At 37.8% G+C, this 22831-nt stretch overlaps 1 protein-coding gene across 3 annotated transcripts in view; it reads right to left on the reverse strand.

Annotated features, from left to right (window-relative positions):
- Nucleotides 1–22831, reverse strand: part of PDGFC (platelet derived growth factor C) — a 210585-nt gene that overhangs the window by 79972 nt on the left and 107782 nt on the right. For all 3 annotated transcript variants that reach the window (XM_081232806.1, XM_081232807.1, XM_081232808.1), the window contains one exon: nt 11798–11993. In XM_081232806.1, the coding sequence (XP_081088932.1) occupies nt 11798–11993 (196 nt within the window). The remainder of the gene's footprint in view (nt 1–11797; nt 11994–22831) is intronic.

A 22831-nucleotide genomic window follows, 5' to 3' on the forward strand; every position in this document is an offset into this window, starting at 1 on the left:
TCATTCAAAACCCAGATGAAGCCCATCCTTGAAATGTTCAGGGACAGATCCAAATATTTCCTTTTTCAGTTGGTTACTTGAAGCTAAAAGGATCTTAAAGTTACTCTTTCTTGCGTGAATCCCACTGTCTTTCAACCAAAGCCATTACCTATTAGGGACATCTCTTCTGTCCTGGCACACCTGTAGCAGAATTGCAGTAGTATCCCCAGACTCTATGCAATACTGGTTTGTATTGTGGTTCTTCTCAGGGCCCACGGAGGCCTGGCTTAACCCATGGAGAAGTGAGGAAGGCCATCTCTTCTCTATAACAGAGGGGCCATTTAACATTCTAAGCAATTCCCTGGTTTGTCTTTAATATAAATATTTCTATTGTCGGCAATGTTGAAATTGGTCGTTTTCTTCCTCCCCAAATTTGTGCCCTGGGGCAAAGGGGAACATAGCTTTGAAATACAAAGCATTGATCCCACTGTAGAGGTTCTTTCTTTTTTTAAAAAAAGTTTATTGGAATACAATTGATTTACAATGTCGTGTTAGTTTCAGATGTACAGTGAAGTGAATCAATTATAGATATACATATATCTACTCTTTTTTAGATTCTCTTCCCATATACGTTCTTGCAGAGTATTGAGTAGAGTTCCCTGTGCTCACTAGTTATCTATTTTATATATAGCAGTGTGTATTTGTCAATCCCAATCTCCCAATTTATCCCTCCCCCGCTTTCCCCGGCAACTATACGTCTGTTCTCTGTGAGTCTGTTTCTGTTTTGTAGATAAGGTCATCTGCACAATTTGTTTTAAATTCCACACATAAGTGACATCATATGGTATCTGTCCTTCTTTGCGCTCACGTGCATGGGCACACCGCCCCTCACTGGCCCCTCCACTCACACGGAGCTTTAACAAGGAAGGAGGAGAATGGAAGAGAGGAAGAGGCTATCTGTTATTAGATCAGAAAGAAAATAATTGGCCAAGGGTAGGTCTGAGAAAATCTCTAATGGAAGAGTTTTGTGTCTGAAAATAACACAATTCCTTCAACTATGTACCTTTAAATTCTTCTCCAATCCATTTTGCATGGCTTCTGGCAGTATTTTCTTGGTAAACTATAGACTGGTCCATGTTCCCTTCTGCAAGGAAACCCTCAGCTTCTGAGAGCAGAAGAAGGGAGACCAAATCCATCACTGGGGGTTCACAGTTGGACCCTGCCCACCGGGACAGCCTCACCTCGAGGGTATCACGTGCTCCAGGGGAAATCATCATTCACACATTCTTCCCCTTTAACCCACCTATCTTTTTATGTTAGCTAGCTCTTACTGAATACCTGATAGGGGCTTGTCAGTACTGACGTCTCACCTATTCTTCAAGGCGGAACACGATTTGTGTCTCCATCCTTCTGGATCATCACTCATCACTTCCCAGTTGTGACAGGTGCTGGAGGAGACCCTACCTTTGCCCTCATGGCCTCCTCCTGTGCTCCCTCCCCTTCTGCCCTAAAACACCGGTGACCTGTGTAGGCAACCAGCCTGCATATGCCTGGCACAGACAGGCCCTTCAGGAAGGTCTCGGGGATGGATAATAAATGCCCCAAGCCCACCTGGGCCCCCTACCCCTTGCCAGTGGTGGAGGTGGATGCCAAGCAAGTGGCCATGCTGTCACCTGTGACAGCAGGCACAACTCCTCTGGTCTCACAGCAAGGCTCCCACAGGGCACCTTCAAAAGGCACTGAGCTTTCTGTCTCACCTAAGCTTTTTTTGCCGTCCTGAACAGGACTGGAATGCTGAGTGAGAGGCCCACACCCAGCTACATGATCTGAGCCCCAGTTCTTCAGACTCAGGCTGGGGCTTCATGGGATGCCTTTGGACCTTCCAGGGATAAAATTTAAGATCACTTATGCCAAATAGTGTCTAATGCCACCTTGTCCTTCCCTTCACTATTTTAAGGGGCTCACGAAAACATTTTGCTTGAAAAATAAATTCTTAGGATGAACTTATGGGTCTCCAAGGTCATTGGCAGCTCAATAATACTGTCTTTTTTTTCAGTTGTATGGCAATAAAACTAAGAAATATCTTTATTCCTTTCCACAAAACAACTTTTTACTTAAAATTTTATCTCCTAGAGCTTGCACTCTCGTTGTAAAAGTGATATAAGAAATCTATCCTAGGCTTGAAAGTTACATCTACTAGAGGGAAACACAGAAAATGAGTATTTGAGTTTCTGAGGTCTGCGGGGGAGGGTTAATTTGTGCACCCCATGTCTCCACAATAAATTAATAACAATTATTTATAGGCTGTTGCTGGTAAGATACGCAGTTACAGTCTGAATTAGAAAATGGTCAACAAAGCAATCTAAACACAATCAGTTACGGTCATAACTGTACTCTCTACTTACCGTCTTCTGGGACCTGTGGCCTTTCTATTTTAATTGTCTGTTTACTTGTCTGCTTCTGACCAGACTCTGAGTTACTTGAAGGCAGAGACGACTCCTCTTCACCACTGTCTCCCCGTACCCCCATGGGGCTCAGCAAGTGCCCACTGGACTTACAGTAAATACACGAGCAAAAACCAAGGCCATGTTAATTCTACGATAAACAGCAGGAAGGGAGGACAATGTCCAAAAGATTTTCTTCATTTGGAAGAAAAACTAACAATTTTGATCATCTTCAATTCCAAGTATTAAAAAATGTGTTTATTTCGCCTAGCAGATTTAGCATTTGTATCATCCAATGTTTTCCACGCTGGACCAAAGACAGCATTTCCTCCAAAAGAAACTCAGCTGTTTCGGTGAAAAAGAGGCACTATTTTATTTTTTTTAAATTGAAGTAGAGTTGATTTACAATGTTGTGTTAATTTATGCTGCACAGCAAAGTGATTCAGTTATACAGAAGCACTACTGAACAGCCCATTCTGTTCCACACACTGTCATTTATGGTCTTTCTCTTTGTAAAATATAATATATAATAAGTAAATGTATTTATGTCAGAGAGGAGCAAACAAACAAACAAGCAAAAAATGAAGACTTTTCCATTAAAAAGTGCCCTCTTAAGGACACCATATGTCACACACATAAGAGCCACACGTGCACAGAGAACATTGAAAAACAAGACATATTTTGGCCCTTTTTACACCAATGTGTGTACACACACACACACACACACACACACCCCATCCTTCCATTCCTGTCCCACACCAATACCTTCCACCACATTGCCTGCACATCTTCTCAGGCTGGAAAAGCAACAAAACCGAACTCGCCTCTGACTTGTTTTGCTCTTTGTAATAATGTCAACCTCACAGCATAAAAACACAACTCCCTCTGTCTGTTTCTTTATAAAAGATGATTTGAGAAGCCAGCAAGGCCACGGGGGTAAAAGTCAGACATCTCACTCGAGTCTGCCCTCTTTTGAAGATGCCGCTAAAACAGTGAATCACATTTTCTGGACTCTTCTATGTTTCAGACTTGAGAAAATATTGACACTGGGGCAGCTTAAATTCCGAAGATGCATTTTATCGGGGACACATCTGTATTTCAGTTCTCCAGCCTTGTCATGGAAAACAGTCCATCTGGCCATTTTTAAAAATCAACTTTAAACTTGAACTTGAGAACACTAAGTCTTGTTAGAAGGAACCTGGTTTTGCTTGAAACAGTATAGCTTCCAGCCACATGGTGGACAAAATTAGGCAGAGAAACCCCTCTTGGTACGTTACAACAAAAATTGCTGAATAAACGAGTAAAAGAAAACCTTTGTTTTTCATGCAATACTGAACTGTCAGGAAAATAAGAGAATTCTCTGGAGGATAGACAAGAAAAGGAACCAATATTCCAGTGAGGTGACTATGCTCTGGGCCCTGCGGGCATCTGCTGAGACTCCACGTGCAAGGGCGGGCTGGGGATGGATGGTTAATGGGCCACAGGTGGTCCAGGAGCTGCGTGGGGCTGCATCCTAGATCCATCCTTCCCTTTCTACCCTGCGGCCCACACACGTCACTCGTGAAATGTACCCCTTGATGAGATACGTCAACAATTAACCGGACGACTAACTTCTCAACAGCCGTAGACAGTGGATGGAGTCTTCACATAATTGAGAAAAACATAAACACACAACTGAAAATCCTATATCCCGTCTGAACAACTTCCAAGAATGAAGATGAACTAGAGAAATGTTCAAATAAATAAGACCTGAGTATTTACTATCCACAGGCTTTCACTTAAGAGACTTTTAAAGACTATACTGAAAGAAGTAAAATGATCCTACCCCCAAAATTCTGAAGTGCAAGAAGAAATTGTTAGCATCAAAAGTAAGCCCGTAGGGACGGCTAAAGAAACATCGATCATACAAAACAATAACGACACATGTTTCACTTGTGAAGGTAAAGAATACAAAACTAAAATCCTCAGAAACTCACACCTATCAGGAATGGGAGCAACTGTGGTGAGAACCAAGCCGGCTTGGACAAGAAGGATGAAACCACCCAGTTATGTGGTTATAGTAACAGAACATGACTATTTTACTGTCTTCATTATTTTCCCAGGCAAATACCTTTACTGTTAATTACAGGAACTTCCTCCAAAGAACCATTAACTCCTTCAACAAAGCATCAGCCATTTACTGTCTAGCACTGCGGAACCCATGCCTGAAAATCCCTGCCTTGTTTCCACGAGTTCTGAACTATCATGTCCTAATTCGTACCCAACCCTTAGTCCAGTCTCAGACTGAAGATCCATTTTAAACCAAACTTCAAATCCTCAACGAAGTCTGGTTTTGCCTTTCCTCCCCAGACGCTGCTCGAGCTGCCAAGGTGGCCATCCCTGTCACCATGGTGAGCAATAAACTCAGCTCTGTCTTATCAGCTCGGTGAGCTGATAGCTGGGATTCAGCATTCCAGGGCAGTTCAAAGGTTCTCAGGTAATTTTCTATTTGGAGAAGGTGGGTAAACATGAACGAGCTTTCTATATGGAGTCCCGTATACATTTCTAAGGTAGCCATTTAAACACAGAACTTGATGTACACTTTCTAAATTAGTAGAAAAGAAAAATAGGATGAGAAGACAAACTGAATGCATGCAAAAATGGAAAGGAAGAGATAGAAAAATGAGTAGAAATGGAATGTACAAAAGAAATAGTAGCAGGCTTCCCTGGTGGCGCAGTGGTTAAGAATCCGCCTGCCAATGCAGGGGACACGGGTTCGAGCCCTGGTCCGGGAAGATCCCACATGCTGCGGAGCAACTAAGCCCGTGCGCCACAGCTACTGAGCCTGTGCTCTAGAGCCCACAAGCCACAACTACCGAGCCTGTGTTATAGAGCCCGCGTGCCACAACTACTGAGCCCATGTGCCACAGCTACTGAAGCCAGTACGCCTAGAGCCCGTGCTCCACAACAAGAGAAGCCACGGCAATGAGAAGCCCGCACACCACAATGAAGAGTAGCTCCCACTCACTGCAATGAGAGAAAGGCCGCGTGCAGCAATGAAGACCCAGTGCAGCCAAAAATAAATTAATTAATTTAAAAAGAAAAGAAAAAAGAAATAGTAGCACTGAATCTAAAAAAGGCATAATCAGAACCAATGTGCTAAATTAAGTTCCTAAGTATAACATGAAGATTTTTAACTGAATTTTTCTTTTTAATGTTACTCATGTTCCTCTCACAGGGGATAACACACACACACACACACACACACACACACATACACACCCCTAAGGACACAGGAAAGCTCAAAGTAAAAAAATGGAAAGAATGCCAGGCAAATAACCAGCCCAATTACCTGGCACATCTATATCAATATTAGGCACAATATACTTTGAAGTCAAAACAAAACATTAATAAAGACTAAACAAGATCAGGTCCCTGAGCCTGCCTGCACCAACTGGGACAATTTAAAAACATATAAAAACAAAAGTGGACAGTCCTACAAGATGAAACTGACAAATATGTGTATACTATATTAGGAGTATTTGACACATATCTCTCAGGACTTGTTACATCAGGAAGAAAACAAAATCAGGGAAGACCCTGATGTTGTGACCAGCACAGCTACAAAACTTGCCATGATGTACATACATGCAGTGCTGCACCCATAACTGAAGGAGAGCACATCTGGAAACTTAAAAAACTTGAAGCAAGTGAAGCCAAGTATTAAATTTTGAACAATCACAGACAAATGGGCCATATGCTTTATCCAAAATACAACTAATTTAGAAATCTATAATAAAAAATGCATTTAAAAAACCTTATGCATTTAACATAGAAAATGAACAATATGCTTCTATATGACTTGTGTGGCTTAAAAGAAGAAAACAATCGATGTTATAAAAATCCCCAAATGGACAAAAATAAAAATACCACATTATCAAAATTGGCAAGATGCATTGAACACTGGGTTGAGAAAGCAAGTTCATGTCATGGAAATGCAATAAATGAGCAGGGGACTTCCCTGGTGGCACAGTGGTTAAGAATCTGCCTGCTAATGCAGGGGATACGGGTTTGAGCCCTGGTCCGGGAAGATCCCACATGCCGCGGAGCAGCTAAGCCTGTGCGCCACAACTACTGAGCATGCACTCTAGAGCCCATGAGCCACAACTGCTGAGCCCATGTGCCACAACTGCTGAGCCTGTGCTCTAGAGTCCGTGGGCCACAGCTGCTGGGCCTGCGGTGGGAGAGGCCACTGCGGTGAGGGACCCTCGCGCTGAGGTGGGGAGTGGCCCCTCCCGCTCACTGCAGCTGGGGAGCACCTGCATGCAATTGCAGAGGCCCAATGCAGCCATAAATAAATATATAAATAAATAAATTTTATTAATAAATAAATAGATGTTCAAATAAATAAAAAAATGAGCAGTATGAGCAGTCTGAGGTAGTCATTGCGTAGAGAACATTCTGGCCAGCATCTTTCAGCAGGACTTAATTATGAAGACACACTCAGAAATGAAATTGAGAGACATTCCACAGAACAAACGGGCTGGATAGTTCACAAATATCAGTGTCATGAAAGCGAAGAAAAGGCAAGAAAAGAGTTACAATAACCAACTTCAATCAATGATTGATTACAGAATCAAAACATAACAAGAAAAAAAAGCAAATAATGAAGTGATAACATATTGGGATCATGAGAAACATTGGAAAATCAACTATATATAATAGTTTCGTGTTAATGTTACATTTCTTACAGGTGATACTGGTTTTCAAAACACAAAGGAAATATCCTAGTTCTTAGGTGATACATAGTGAGGTATAAAGTGTCATTATCTCTGTAACTTATTATTATTATTATTTTTTTTGGCTGTGTTGGGTCTTCATTTCTGTGCGAGGGCTTTCTCTAGTTGTGGCAAGCGGGGTCCACTCTTCATCGCGGTGCGCGGGCCTCTCACTATCGTGGCCTCTCTTGTTGCGGAGCACAGGCTCCAGACGCGCAGGCTCAGTAGTTGTGGCTCACGGGTCTAGTTGTTTTGCAGCATGTGGGATCTTCCCAGACCAGGGCTTGAACCCGTGTCCCCTGAATTAGCAGGCAGATTCTCAACCACTGTGCCACCAGGGAAGCCCCTGTAACTTATTTTTAAAAGCCAAATTAAATGAATACAAAAATGTCTCCCAAAGGGGAAAAAGTCCTCTTAGAAATGTAAAAAAAAAAAAAAAAAAAAAAAAAACCCGTACAAAGTACTTCAAATATTATAAGAAAATCTTCATCAATCATCATATTCAATATCGATGTGTTAACAGCAAACCTTGTACTTCCAGTGGCCAAAGATGAAACGATTTCAACAACAAAGTAAACAACAATAGCACTGCGTTATAACACAGGGCATAAAATAAATCTCCGTGAGTCTATACTGATACAAATGATTGAAGAAATAAAGGAAGGAAGGAAGGAGGGAAGGAATGAAGGAAGGAGGGAAGGAAGGAAAGAAAGAAGGAAGGAAGGAAGAAAAGAGGGAAGAAAAGGCACAAATTTTCTTTACTGAAGAATTCCCAATAATATACGTATATATTCCCCCCTCTAGGAGGTGTAACTTAATCACTATCTCCTAGAGCGTGGACTGGACTTAGTCACGCACCTCCAAATAATATAGCATATGAAAGGGAAATGTATTTCCTCAGCAGAGGAGCAGCCCACCTGACCTGAGTGATTACTGTTAACACCATCAGTGATGATGGTGGTTGGTAGTACGTACCCTCTGCCACCATATGAGGGGAAGAGCAGCTCACCTATTTGGAACACTTCCCCCAAACCAATAACCTCAGTGTAATCATGAGGAAACATCTGAAGAACCTAAACTGAGGCCTCTTCTACAAATTACCTGACCACTACTCTTCAAAACTGTCAAGGCCATGAAAGACCAAAAAGAGAAACTCACAGATGGGAGAAGACTAAGGAGGCTTGAGGACTAAATGCAAGGCTCATCCTGGAAAGGATCCTGAACCAGAAAAAGCACATGGAGTGACCGCACTGCTGACATCTGAGTAAAGCCTGTAGTTCAGTGAGTGGCATTGTATGAATGCTGGAGTCTTAGTTACACAAATAGGTGGTGGTGATGGAAGACATAACATGGGAGGAACCTGGGAATATGGAAACTGTACCATCTTTGCAACATTCTGTAAACCTAAAGTTATTCCAAAGTTTCAACTTTATTTTTTTTTTAAAGAAGCAAACTCTAAATTCAGGAAGTCAGAGACACCTCCTCATGCAATCCACAACTTAATAAGAAATAGAAAAGAGTAAAAAGAACTGATTGGAAGAAAGAAGTCTTTTTCATGAACCATATCTTTTTTTGCACAAATCCAAAATAATTGCCAGAACAATTATTAAAATAAAGAGCTTAGCGAGTTTGCTAGATATAAGATCGATACTATAAAATTGATTGCCTTTCTATATACTAGCAATATACAATTAGAAATGTAATTTTCAAAAAGGGATTTTAGTAAGAGACCATAGAAAGAAATCTAAATAATGATGCATCACATCTTTATAAAGAATAGTTTGAAATTGTACAGACAATAAAGGAGACCCAAATAATCGGAGAAGCATAAAGTTCTCAAGTACAGGAAGGTCATTACAATAAGGATGACAGTTCTTCTGAGAATGATCTATACATGCAATGCTATTTCAATAAAAATCACAACAGGAGTTTTCAAGGAACTTGGTAACCTATTTCTAAAAACATATATTGAAAAGTAAAATGGTGAGGATGCTCGAAAAGGAGAGGAAAACAAGGCGACTTCCCTACCACACAGCTTCTGTAATGCTACAGTAATTGAGACAGGGTCAATTTGGTACACGGGGGGGACAGTAAACCCAAGGAACAGAACAGAGAACGGAGAAACTGGCCAGATCAGATACAAAAATCTGACCTGTAAGTTAGCTGGCTTTGCGCATCATTGGAAGAAAGTGTGACTATTCAATAAATGATGTCAGGACTCTATGGGATACCCTAGTGAAAAACCTCACATCGATAGATAAATTACAGATGAATCAAGGACTTAAATGTGGAAACCAAAGTTTAAATAGCCAAAGATCCCAGTAAAAACTGGGCAAAAGACATAAGCAGGCATTTCGCAGCAAAGGATATCTGAGTAGCCAATAACAATATGAAAATTTTCAAGCTCACTGCTAATAAGAAGAAACAAATAGGAATTAACATTAAGGTACAATTCTACCCTTAACCTAATACCAAGAATTAAAAGAATGCCAAATCAAAAGGTTGGGGAGAATGCAGAAAATCAAAATTTTGTATATTGTTGGTAGAACTGTAAATTGGTCACTTTTAAGAATAATTTAACTCTACCTCATGAAGTTGAAAATATTAATTTCTTAAGACAGCAATACCATTCTCAGCTATAGATTCAAAGAAAGTTTTCTTGCACTTTGGACAAGGAGAGTTGGAAATAAGCCAGACATTCATCAAAACGGAAAAGACAAGAAAGGTTGCCTATTTATACAATGGAGTACGGTCCGTCACAGAAAGCAATGGATCCAAGCTCTCTGCATCCACATGAACTCGAAAAATATCATACTGCCTCAAGTCACAGGAGTAAGCACGTAGTATTATCCCACTGATATATACTTCAAAAGGGGCAAAACATAATTTTTACAGGCTAGTTCACAGGGAGATGTGTACATGTGGTAAAATTACAGAGAAAATCGGGAGGTCGAGGAAAAACAGAAAAAACTTAAGACAATGATTATATGTGCAGGAATAATAGGAAGGTAAATCAAGGAAGCACAAAAAGAAGGGCTTTCAGAACTATTGGAAGAGTCACTTTTCTCGAGTCTCATATGGTGAGTGAAGTTGAGCCACAGAATGCTACGGTAGGCATTCTGGATGATGGTTTGTCTTCTGTGATCTAACTAATCACATGCATCACACACACACGCGTGCACACACGCATGCACACAGGACGCTGCCTGTCCCGTCACACGTCCAGCAAGGCGTGCAGGTGTCACGTGGCCCTGCTGGCACTGACCTGTGGGAACAGAACTCCTGTCACTGCCACTGCTGTCACTGATCCTTTGTCTCGGACCCGGGAGCCTCCTGTCTGCAATCAGCATCCATGAAACTGTGGTAGGTTAACTTGCTACTTTGCAAGGAGGGCCAAACCTTAAACCCTCTGCAGTTTTTACAACATTATGTAATCCTCCATATGAAAAGAAGGCAAGAGGTGTAGAACAGCATGGTGAAAAACCATCTCTACGAGGGTTAGAAAAATGGATTTTAGTACGTGTTGAGTTATAAAACATGAATGAGACCTAAGGCAGCTACTTTACTTGTCGGGCCGGTTTGCTTATCTATAAAATGAAGGGTTGAATAACACCATCTCCAAAAATAGCTAGAATAACTGATCCTTCTCAAAGCCTAAAATTAGAGATGGAAGGGAAAAAATAACCCGAAACACATAGCCACAGAAAGAAGAACTTGGAAAAAAAAATGTAACTATACATAAATGTTAAAGATACAAATTGTGATGACAGCAAGTATAAAGTTTATCTTATCTGTATTGAAATATTTATCTGTAATATACCACAAAGAGAAAATTCTCTTTTAACTTGTATATCAAAGGGAAAATAAAGAACCCCACAAAGAAGCTCAAGTAAAATATTTTCATGATATACAAATGCCATTGAAGTGAAAAATCTTCCGTGAGACCACCCAACCTTGACAAGTATATTCACATAGGATTTAAAGACTAATATTTGTATGACATACGGTAGGTGGTCTTTTGCATGGTTGAAATACTCCAGCTGACTTTGGTTCATGAAAGCTTCTAGGAGAATTATGATAAATTTCTACCTGGCCAACTATAATGTTAGCCTAAATGTCTAACTCTGCTTTCAGAACTGTATTTCTTCCTTGTAATGAAATATTCAAATTTCTTAGCTCTGGGTGTATGTATGTATCTATTTGTGTAGCTATGGATACTGGATACTATGGATAATATGTATGCATGGACACTGCTCTTTCTTTTTATAGCTTACTATTTGTCTTATTGATTTGGCTATAAGGAAGCACAAAGGTAACAGTTTTGGAACTAGTGGTAACTCTGGCACAACCTACATTCCTTTACTTGGCTTTTTATTCTCTATTCCTTATTTTATAAATTGTTTTACTCTATATGTAATGTTTTTTTACCATATATTACCTCAAATTACTTTCAGATGTAGATAGAAACAGAGCTTAAATAAGGTTGTAAATTTCTTGGATCATCAGAAAAACATAAGAGAACAAAAGATGCCATTTAAAATCACAGCCTCAAAATGAAGCAACTTGAAAGACTGTAACAGTTGTTACACTGTTGGAATTTCAAGTATGATCACTTACTTGCATATGTCATCTTCTGGGTCTTCAAGCCCAAATCTCTCATCAAATGTGAGCTGTATCCATACATTTTCCTCTACTGCTACTAATCTCCATACCAAGACCATATTTCTTGGATAAGTATGAGGAAACCTCGGGCTGTGAATACTTCCATTAGTAGACACAGTAATAATTCTCTCATGCTGGGGATCTTGTACTCCTGAAAGTAAAAACATAAGCATAGACACACACTTAGAACAGACATTTCAAAAATTATAGGTTTCAAAATAACTTCTGAAAAAAGGTACCCAATATAAGCCCAATGTTTCCCATGAACTGTAATTACTAAATGATGTCAACCCTTAAATGACCTCGAAAAATGAAATGAGGTCAAAGCAATGGTATCAATTTCTTGTTGTAAGGAAACTAACAGCAGTCTATGAAGATATGAAATTATAAGAAATGTTGCAGGACTTCTCAGTGACTTTAAAAGGCTAACATGAATTTTAAATTTCTAAGAGGAGAATACAGTATAAAATAGCTTCCAAGTTTATTAGGCATGGCAACATTTTACACGGTGAAATGCCAAAATACATTGTTATTAATATCTTTTTCCTTTGCTTAGATTGTTAGGGGGAGAGATGAGGGGACGGGCAAATTCAGACAATTTGTTGAGACAAAAGTGTTCTTTTTTTATTGAAGCATAGTTGACTTACAGTGTTTCAGGTGTACAGCAACATGATTCATTTATATATAGATTTTTTTTCAGATTCTTTTCCATTATAGGTCATTACAAGATATTGAATATAGTTTCCTGTGCTATACAGTAGGTCCCAGTTGTTTATCTATTTTACACACAGTAGTGTAGAGACAAAAGTGTTCTTATATCCACCCAACTGAGAGTTCATAATGAGAGGAAACAAATAATTGGTATTTGGAAAAGGAGCAGCTGTTTACCTACACAAAGAAAATCTAAGAAGTAAGACAGTTACACTTTTTCAGGCCATGAAAATCCAATCCATTAAGTTTGCTAAATCCCAGTTTAAAAAAAAAACTTTTAAAGACTCTTTTATTCAATTTCTAAAACAATTTAAAAGTCCTAAACTGCACCTTGAACACATGAAGTAATGTGCATAACACCTGACACGTTTTTGTTCAACTTTGATATACTCATAACATCAGGACAACAATATTACACTGTACCAATACCTCATTAGTTTTCATGATTTAGAGATTTGCTTCATAAGACTGAACTTTGTATTTGCAGTATTACACAGAGAGAAGAATATCATTACTTTATAAGCAAGATTTTTCTTTTATTTGCCCATTTCCCAACGTCCAATCTCAATATATGCATAGTTACTTTCAGAAATATGAAAAAAATTCTCATTTTATTGACTTCTTTTAGGTACATCCCATCAAACTGTGCAATATAGAGTTGTCTAAGGCCTATTAAATCATTGACATTTTATACTAAACTACATTTTTCTTCTCTTTTTTTTTTCTTTCTATTATGGTTTTCTGCCTTTTCCTCTTCAATTCTTTCACTCCTATACCCTACTTCCCTTTTTTTAATTGAAACATAATTGATTTACAGTATTGTGTTAGCTTCAGGTGTACAGAAAAGTGATTCAGTGATACATATATATGTATCTATTTTTTTCAGATTCTTTTCCATTATAGGTCATTACAAGACACTGAGTACAGTTCCCTGTGCTCTACAGTGGGTCCTTGTTGGTTATCTGTTTTATCGACAGTAGTGTGGATCTGTGAATTCCTTTTTGACCAATGGACTACTTCGTGCCAAGTTTGCCTGCTAAGTATTTCAACTCCACATGCTCTCTCCATGAGTTTACACCAATGACCTTGCTTCCCGCTCTGGAAGGCAGACTCTGAGGCTACCCCCAATGTCCCTCATGCGTCAGGAGTCCCTGCCTTGAGTGGGTGGAAGCTGTAACAAGGATGGGGTATTACTCCCATGATCAGGTCAGTTAACTCTGAGTTAATAAAAAGTTAGATTATAGGAGAAGCCTAACCTAATAGGGTGAACACTTAACAGAAGCTGGCCCTTCTTGATCTTAGAAATTCCAAGTGTGAAAGAGACTCAATGGGGAGAATTCTGTGTGGTGGCCTTGGAAGGGGAGCAGGTTGTGTGCTCAGGATGTGGGTGGCTGAGAGGTACCAAGAAAGAGGGGGTTTTATCCTGAAACCTCAAGAGACCTCAATGAATCGGAGGCAGACTCTTCACCAGCCTCCAGAAAGGAATCGAATCTCGCTCATACCTTGATTTTAGTTTTGTAAAAACTTGGAGCAAAAGCCCAGTCTCCCAGGCCTGGATTTCTGAGCTCCAGAGCTGAGAGCAAACAGGGTGTTTAAAACTGCGAGTTCGTGGTGATTTCTTACCTAACAGTAGACAATTAATATACCTTCTGTTGTGCACAAAGCTATTTGATTTGCAAGTATGTCTTTTTGCCCTTCGTTCTTCAACGGCACTTAGAGTAATTGTAGCAACTTTTCATTTACTATTTATGTGACGCAAAATACATATCTCACACTGATAAAATGCAACTTAAGAATATGCTCTAAGAAACTTCTTGAATTCAAAGACAATGTTAAGGGTTATTTATTAGTGAGAATATGGTTAGGGTTAAAGAATACCTGTTTTATTGTTAAAACACCCCAAATAACTTTAACAAGGTGTAGTTATGGTTCTGAAAGCAGCTTTTTCATTCTCTTAAACTCAGCTGTTTCAACAATGAGTGTTAAGTATGATTTTATATTGTCTAAGACAAGATAAAGACAAACATAATTTCCTTTGAATATATACAGTTCATATAATGGGGAATATCATCATATTAGTAAATATGCCTTAAGTGCCATAGGATGTTTAAATTAAATAATTATTATTTATAATTATAACTTGTGCAAAAGCATGTTCCCTCTTATTGGGGGCTAATATTTGATATGGCCATTGGTTATATTAACATATATCAAACAATCAATACCTCTCCTGTGCACATAATTTAGCACCAGTATATCTCATAAGGACACAGAAGGATCTATAAAGTTAGATGAATTCTCCTCTATACTGACAATTTTTTAAAGAAAATGATCATAATCTACTATTAAAATTAAGTTAATATATTGTCTGCTTTCAAAGATTTCTTTTAAAAATGAGATATTTCCCCATTATCTAAATTTTAATACAATAGCCTACATATTTCAGAGGTATTTTAGAGCAGTAGCTTATATCAAGAGTCCTTCTCATTTTGGCAGCTAATATTTTTTAATGAATTATTTTTTTCCAATCAAATTTATTAAAATATATTATTTGCCCCATTCTGTCTCAAAAAAGAAAAAAAAAAGAGTGCCTTATATCATCCACAGCACTGTTTACAAATATAACAGTGTTTACACTTTCATATATGTAAACTACATGGTTACTAAAAGACCTGAATTCTATTTTTATATCTTCAGTCAAAAAAAGCTCATGGCTAAAACGTATATACTTAGATTGTGTTTACATCTTTATTTTTTCCTTTATAGTTCACAATTCCATTAAACTATAATTAAGCATAATTTAAAGGATGAAAATCTAGGCCTTATTTGTGGTAAAAGAATTGTAAATTTCCTTTTAAGTTAAATTGCTGCTCCCCCAAAATCAACTCAGAACGCAGTGAGGTTTGCCACCAAATACATATGATTTGCACATGACTGTCAACGTTACATGTAAATCTCAAACAACGAGGCCTATAATCGAAAAGAAAAAAAAAAAGAAGCAACAAAGAGTAGGATCTACCAAAATAAGACTTCACGTTCATAGTTCAGTTGCTTAACAAATCATCTTTCCAAACACAGAACTTTACTAGGATTTTAGGGATGAGACAAGTACCTATTTTGTGACTACTTTATTGAACGTTTGCTTTTCCTAAACAATGGACAGTACACTCAAAGAAAGTACCAAAGAAATGAAACAAATGTTTGTCAGCAATCATTAACGTATTTACAACATGCTCCTTGCAATACATCCTCAACAAGAATAAGTCTTGTTCATCCAGATAAGTCTTGTTCATCCAGGTGAGGCAGCATTAAAAGTGAAAATATATATATATAAACACTAAATTTTAAAAATTAAAATTAACACCATCATTTCATATTATCCTTCCCAACCCTCCTTGAGGTCAGAGTATTGAAAACTAACATAAAATAACAATAGAAAATGAAAAGAAGGGAGATTAATAATGTGAAGACTCTAAAATTGTTGACTATATATGTTCACATACAATTCAGTTATGAAGAATCATTACACATCTGTATGTATTCAATAAGTTAACAGTAAAACCAAAGCAACTTCATAATATTTGCCATGCATTTCAGACTGTTAGCCCCTTTAAAAGTATATTTATTGGGCTTCCCTGGTGGCACAGTGGTTGAGAGTCCGCCTGCCGATGCAGGGAACACGGGTTCGTGCCCCGGTCCAGGAAGATCCCACATGCTGCGGAGCGGCTGGGCCCGTGAGCCATGGCCACTGAGCCTGCGCGTCAGGAGCCTGTGCTTTGCAACGGGAGAGCCCACAACAGTGAGAGGCCCACATACCGCAAAAAAAAAAAAAAGTATATTTATTAAGAACGAAAGAGGGAAGGAGTAAGAGAATCATGAAAAGCAATAAAAAAATTTAATGCTTGAAAAGCTCTCTTATTTAAAAAGATAACATCAAAAAAGAAGTTTTGTAGGAACTTCCCTGGTGGACCAGTGGGCAAGACTCTGCACTCCCAATGCAGGGGGCCTAGGTTCCATCCCTGGCCAGGGAACTAGATCCGACATGCATGCCGCAACTAAGACCCGGAGCACCAAAATAAATACATAAATAAACATTAAAAAAAAAAAAAAACTCTGTGGACAAGATATAATTCCTAAAGAAAGAGAAACCATCCATGTCCTTCTCCATGTTAATGCTTTAAGTTGACAATAGCAGAAAAGACCTGGGGGACTAAGAATGAGGTAAAAAGAAAGGCCTCCAGTTTTGGTTTAGCTTTAAGTTCTGAAGAATTCCAGTTCCTGTTCACATAGGGAGGGCATAGGGATGTGTCCCCATAAACTGGTAGATTTCACAGGTGTCTTATGAGATCTTTGATGCGTTTACTTCCAAATATATGTTATCTTCAAATTGTGTTAGAAAAGGTATTTCTGTAATAGTCAGGTGCACCTATTTCTAAATCCTTCCTTGATGCATACACATACTCACTAGTCTTATTTGGGCTTTGGTCTGCTCACTATTTTCTTTTTTGCCTGTGATAATCCTTCTTTATCTTAATCTTGCTAGTTTTTTATATGGCTATTTCCATTTTCAGTCTCATTAACTCTTAATTAGCAAATTTCACTTTTAACAAAAGTTAGTTAAAATTATTTAACATATATATACATGCACACACACACACACACACACACACACACACACATATATATATATATATATATATATATATATATAGATGTATTTGTTGCTAGTTTCACTGGATCCATAAATTGGCACTTTTTGCCTAGAAAATCCAGAGTAATCTCACCTAATCTTACTTGATTCTGTAGAGAGAACGTATACTTGAACTCCACAGCACAAACAAATCTCTCTCCATAAATTCCAAACTATATAGAAGTACCTTGTTTTCATGCTTAATATTTTAAATTCAGACTAAACACAAAAGTACAATAATACTTAATACAATAATACGAAAAAAACTGAGACTCAAGTTTTTGTTTTCTTATTGGCTCCATCTACTGTTTCCCATACTTTAAAACAATAGCAAAATAAAACAAAAACAATCAAAAAAAGTTAGTGTTGTCTACCTCAAACTGTTTACAAATTGCAAAAAAAATGTTCACTAAGGAAAAATAAAAGAAGAGATTGCTATATTAAGTAAGCCATAAAGAAAAATGCAATTATTTAAAATATGCCTAATTGAAGTTCTTGAATTTCTTCCAAAAGATAATCATTTTATTCCTCAAGGGAATGAATAGTCAAAAATCATATATTAAGAACCTATTATGTTTCATCCGCTGTACCAAGGGCTTGGGACATCAGAACAAGACAAAGCCTTGTCCTCTTAATGTGACAACTTCTAGGACTGTAATTTAGTATCATTCCTAGACTAGGTATTCTAGTAAATACATATTCAATTATCAAAACCCACTTCAGATGTCACCTTTTATGGAATGTAATCCTTAATTCCCTTTGTACATTCCTTTAGGGCTGCATTTTTAAAAATTTATTTTATTGAAGTATAGTTGATTTACAACATTGTGTTAATTTCTGCTGTGCAGCAAAGTGATTCAGTTATACATATATATACATTCTTTTCCATTATGGTTTAACTCCAGGAGATTGGAGATAGTTCCCTGTGCTGTACAGTAGGACCTTGTGGTTTATCCTTCCTATATAATAGTTTTCATCTGCTAATCCCAAACTCCCAGTCCATCCCTCTCCCACCCCCTCTCCCTTGGCAACCACAAGTCTGTTCTCTATGTAGGATGACATACTTTAATCATCACATGTGGGCTGACATTTCTTTCTTTTCTGCCACACTCTGAACTTCTAGTGAGGTAGAAAATCTTCTAGGCAAAACTGATTTTGAAGTCTGTAACCAGTATCTAGCTCTGTGCCTGGCACATGGCACCACATAGTACATATTGTTAGTATAAAGAAACTTGATATCTTGGAACTTGGCAATAAAACAGTTTCAACACTCCATCCTTCATTCATAAGTTTCCAGAGACTATACACATGAGAATAAGAAGCTTTTACAATGTACATTCCTCCCCAATTAAAGTCCCTTAATTCATATTTACTCCAAGTTCATCTATTATAACCTACATATATATTTCAGCTGAAGGTGACAGATTACTCATTACTGAGATTTGCCATTTTCTTAACATACTAACTCATTTTAAAATAAAACGTGTTTTATAATTTTATCACACTGAGAATGCCACAATTGTTGTCATTATTTTATCGTAACTCTGAACTATGAATCAGTTGATAATAAAAATCTGTTAGTTTGTGACTTCTCTGGTGGTGCAGTGGTTAAGAATCTTCTGGCCAATGCAGGGGACGTGGGTTCGAGCCCTGGCCTGGGAAGATCCCACGTGCCATGGAGCAACTAAGCCTGTGCACTGCAACTACTGAGCCTGCGCTCTAGAGCCCGCGAGCCACGCCAAAGACCCAATGCAGCCAAAAATAGAGTAATGAATTAATTTTAAAAAATCTGTTATTTTAGGCAAGACACTTGATATCAGGATTTATTTTTTTATAAACTAGAGATAATCAGAGACTGTTTTAAATTTCATATGAAACGATGCTCATATAAACTAACCATCTTGATAATTACAAATCAGTATGTATGTGAAGGAGAAACTTTGTCCATCACATTCGGCCTAATTCAAACACAGTGAGAAAGAAAATTTATTATCAGGTATCCAGTTTTTCTGATGTTAGTAAATAGAAGATTGCTATGGAAGATAATGCAAAATTGGTCAATATGTATAAAGAATCCAATTTCACAAAGATCAAACTGATGAAGCAAGAAGCAGTAATTTTTCAGCAGTGATACAAATTTCTGATTCCCTTCTACAGGTTGATTGAAGAAGGAGGAAAGAGGATAACTTTGTAGAAATTATGCCATTTCTTTGACTTGGCACTATCTTTAAAAAGAGGTTTGAATTATTTTGTATCTAAAAAGAAGTAAAAGAATTCACCCATAAGCTTCCTACCTACCTATGAACAATGGTAAGAAACGAGGGCCCATGTTCAGAAGTTCATAGCAAAACTTCCAAATGCAATGAGGGAAAGTTTATACATGAGCATCCTCATAGCATCCCTCCCCCTTCCCACCAGCACTGTGAAGCAGCCCTGGTTGACTCTACCCAGAAATATGCCTGGAAAATCAACATGAGTCCATTTCCCTCATTGCATGGATGGCTCTAAGGGGCCAGAGTGAATCCAATGGCTTTTTTTTTTCCCCCTCAACAGTTGGGGATTAGACCATGTTGGGTGCAGAAGTAAGGTCCAGAGCTGCTGTAGCCAATAAGCTGTCATATTAGAATCCAGTCTGATGGAAAAGTCAATGCACAGAAGTAGACAGACACACAGCAGTACAGCAAAGTGGAGCCAGATCCCAGCTCAAACCACAGAGTGAATTCAGCCCAGCTCTGGGCTTCTCGGGTACATGACTAAACAAATCACTCTTACTATTATTCAAGTTAGAGTTAAGATTTTTACGCATGTGACCAAAATCAAAATGGGCCGTGGTTCAGGACCATTGTCCTGGCGTGATTATTACTGGTGTTCCCTGTTCATGCTTGAAAATATCTGGATTAATGTTACAAAGGACATGGCAAATAAGATCCATAAAGTTCTTCTGCTGTTGAGGCACGAGATATAGAAATGGTAATGATTTGACAGCATGTTATTTTAGCCTTAAGGTAGTGATAAAAATAACCTACTTGGGTTTTATACAATGGGGTATGACATAACATTTTCAGTGAAGGCTCAATTATGGGAGACACACTGGCAATAATCTTCTTACCTCTTACGCTGCAGGATAAATTGCCAAGTATATAAACACAGAATCTCCTTAAAGCCTTTACTGCACACCAATTAGTAACGAATATAATTGTATACACACACATTACACACACCATTACACAGAAACATGTTTGAGCAATGCTATTAGTTTTTATTCTGCATTAAATTGTACATTATTTTACATACCACAAGGCGGCTAAAACCAGAATATAGAACAGAGACAAATGAGGAATAAAAGAAACATTCACTTTAAAGATTCACTATTGATTTCATTTTTTCAATATTTAATTGACTCTCCTGTTGAATTAAAACTATTATTCAGTGTAGAATTCATATTAAATTATTAAATTATTCATATTAAATTATTATTCATATTAAATACCAGGAGCTCTGAAATATTTTAAGCAGCGAAATGTATTTATGTGAAATATTATGACACACGATTAAGTGCAAATTCATATTACTTAACCTCTAAACAAACAAATATGCTTATTTAAGAAAAGATATGTCCAATAAAGAACCTAATCCACTTGGAGACTCAGGATCTGTCAGTGTATTGTATCTGCACTGGATGTATAATTTACAACATTCAGATGGAATTTACCAGCAATTTCAAATGTGGAAAGCAGTGACCGATTTCTTTGTGAACACACAATGTCTAGACACAGTAGTGACATTTTGATGGGAAGATGTTTAAAATGCATCAAGGAAAGTAATAATGAAACAGTAATCAGTACAAACTTACTAATTAAATAAGGCCATTCGTATATGACTTAAGTGAATTTTTAAAGTATGCTTAAAATTCTCTCTTATGTTAAACTCTGAATTAGGCAAAATAAATGATTTTTAAGAAACAATAAAATAGGAACCTGTTTCAGCCTTAATATATTCAACCATCATCAGTGTTGAAAAATGAGACTTGGTTGCTTCCTACTTATATTTATCATTAAAGATGAATGCGTATAATTTATAGGTAATAAGCCTATGAGTTTCTTATGAATAACATCTAAAGACAGGAAAAATAATAAATTTGGTCACTTCTATGCAAATCGTGTCCTCCCACCTTATGTTTTAAATGTTATTAATTAAACACTCTCAATAATGGAGAGGGTTTGGGTTTGCATCTCTTTCCATAAGCAACATTTGAGATTTGCAAGTTACATCTGCAGCAGGATCTTTGGTTTCAGTAGTAATTCCACATCAAGATAGCAGGAATAAGTGAGGAGCAGTTACACTGGCCGTGATTGCCCTTCACAGGCCACGTTTAAGCCGACTTATGCTCATGAACATTCTAACCATTCTGCCCTGCTAGGAAACATCACCTCCCTACCCCACCCTCCAAAACCAACAACTGTCCTCAATCATCAAGTGATGTTAGAATGTGTATAAAACACAACTGTGAGACTTTTAAAAGAAGTGGAACTCGCAAATTAATAATATCAATAAACACATAATTTTGGTGGGGAAATAGATTACTTAAATTTTATTTCTCAAAGCAAAGGCATTTTTTATAATGACCAGGAGATACCAAATCATGCCAAGCTATTTCAGCTCAGCTTATGTTATTTTATCATCTAGTTGGGCTATTATAAGGGAGAAAATAAGCACAAACATGAAGGTGTCGAATAATTGGCCTGAATATAACCACTAGCAGAATTCTTCAACAACAGCTAGTTTTATGACAATACTTTTAAAATCAAACCAAAGATCCAGAGTCGAGCAGTCTAAAAAGAGGATCTGAAACACAGGATGGGACAGAGTCAAGAAGACACCTATTTTGAACTTTGAACACAATTTCAAAGCAGGAACTGAACTGAACTTTACAGAGTCCACTGGAAGTTTCATGTGTGAGGAGGGATGATTCTCTGACACTCCTTATCACTGGTTCCTTCAACATTATTCAAAAATACCTACTCCCTTAGCTTCTGATCTCAGGGAAGATTCTGAGGATATGTCTGTCAGATTGGACGGTGTCAGATGCCACAAGAAGATTAAGAATCCTTCTGCATGGTATTTGCACTGTTTACGTGAGTGTAATCCCCAGCCAGCAAATGGACCAGCTGCATTTGTGACCTCCCAGCAAGGGAACAGACCTGTCTCAACAGAGCATTTCCTTGAAAATTCTTGCCCATGAAATCTGATTTTGAGGCTGAAAACTCTCCACCCATGTTTCCTATAAATCCATCCATTCCTCTTCTGAAAGAAATTGAACATTGTACAAAGAAATGGAACAAAGTTATGGAAATACATGCCCAGGGAGTGAGGGGATGCAGGAGAAAACTGGCAGGAGAAAAAGTACAAATTGTACTTAATTCAATTACAGCAACTGTAGTAATACTAATTGTCTTGACATGTGGCTATCTATCACTCTTATTTTCCAGTAGAGATCAGGCTTTTTAAAGAAAGATATCCATAACAGAAGCCTGAAGAACAACTATACTAATCACTTAAAACACATGATTTAAATTTACAGAGATCTA

The sequence above is a fragment of the Mesoplodon bidens genome, assembly GCF_964165515.1.
Source record: "Mesoplodon bidens genome assembly, chromosome: 1".
In the NCBI taxonomy this organism is placed as follows: domain Eukaryota; kingdom Metazoa; phylum Chordata; class Mammalia; order Artiodactyla; family Ziphiidae; genus Mesoplodon; species Mesoplodon bidens.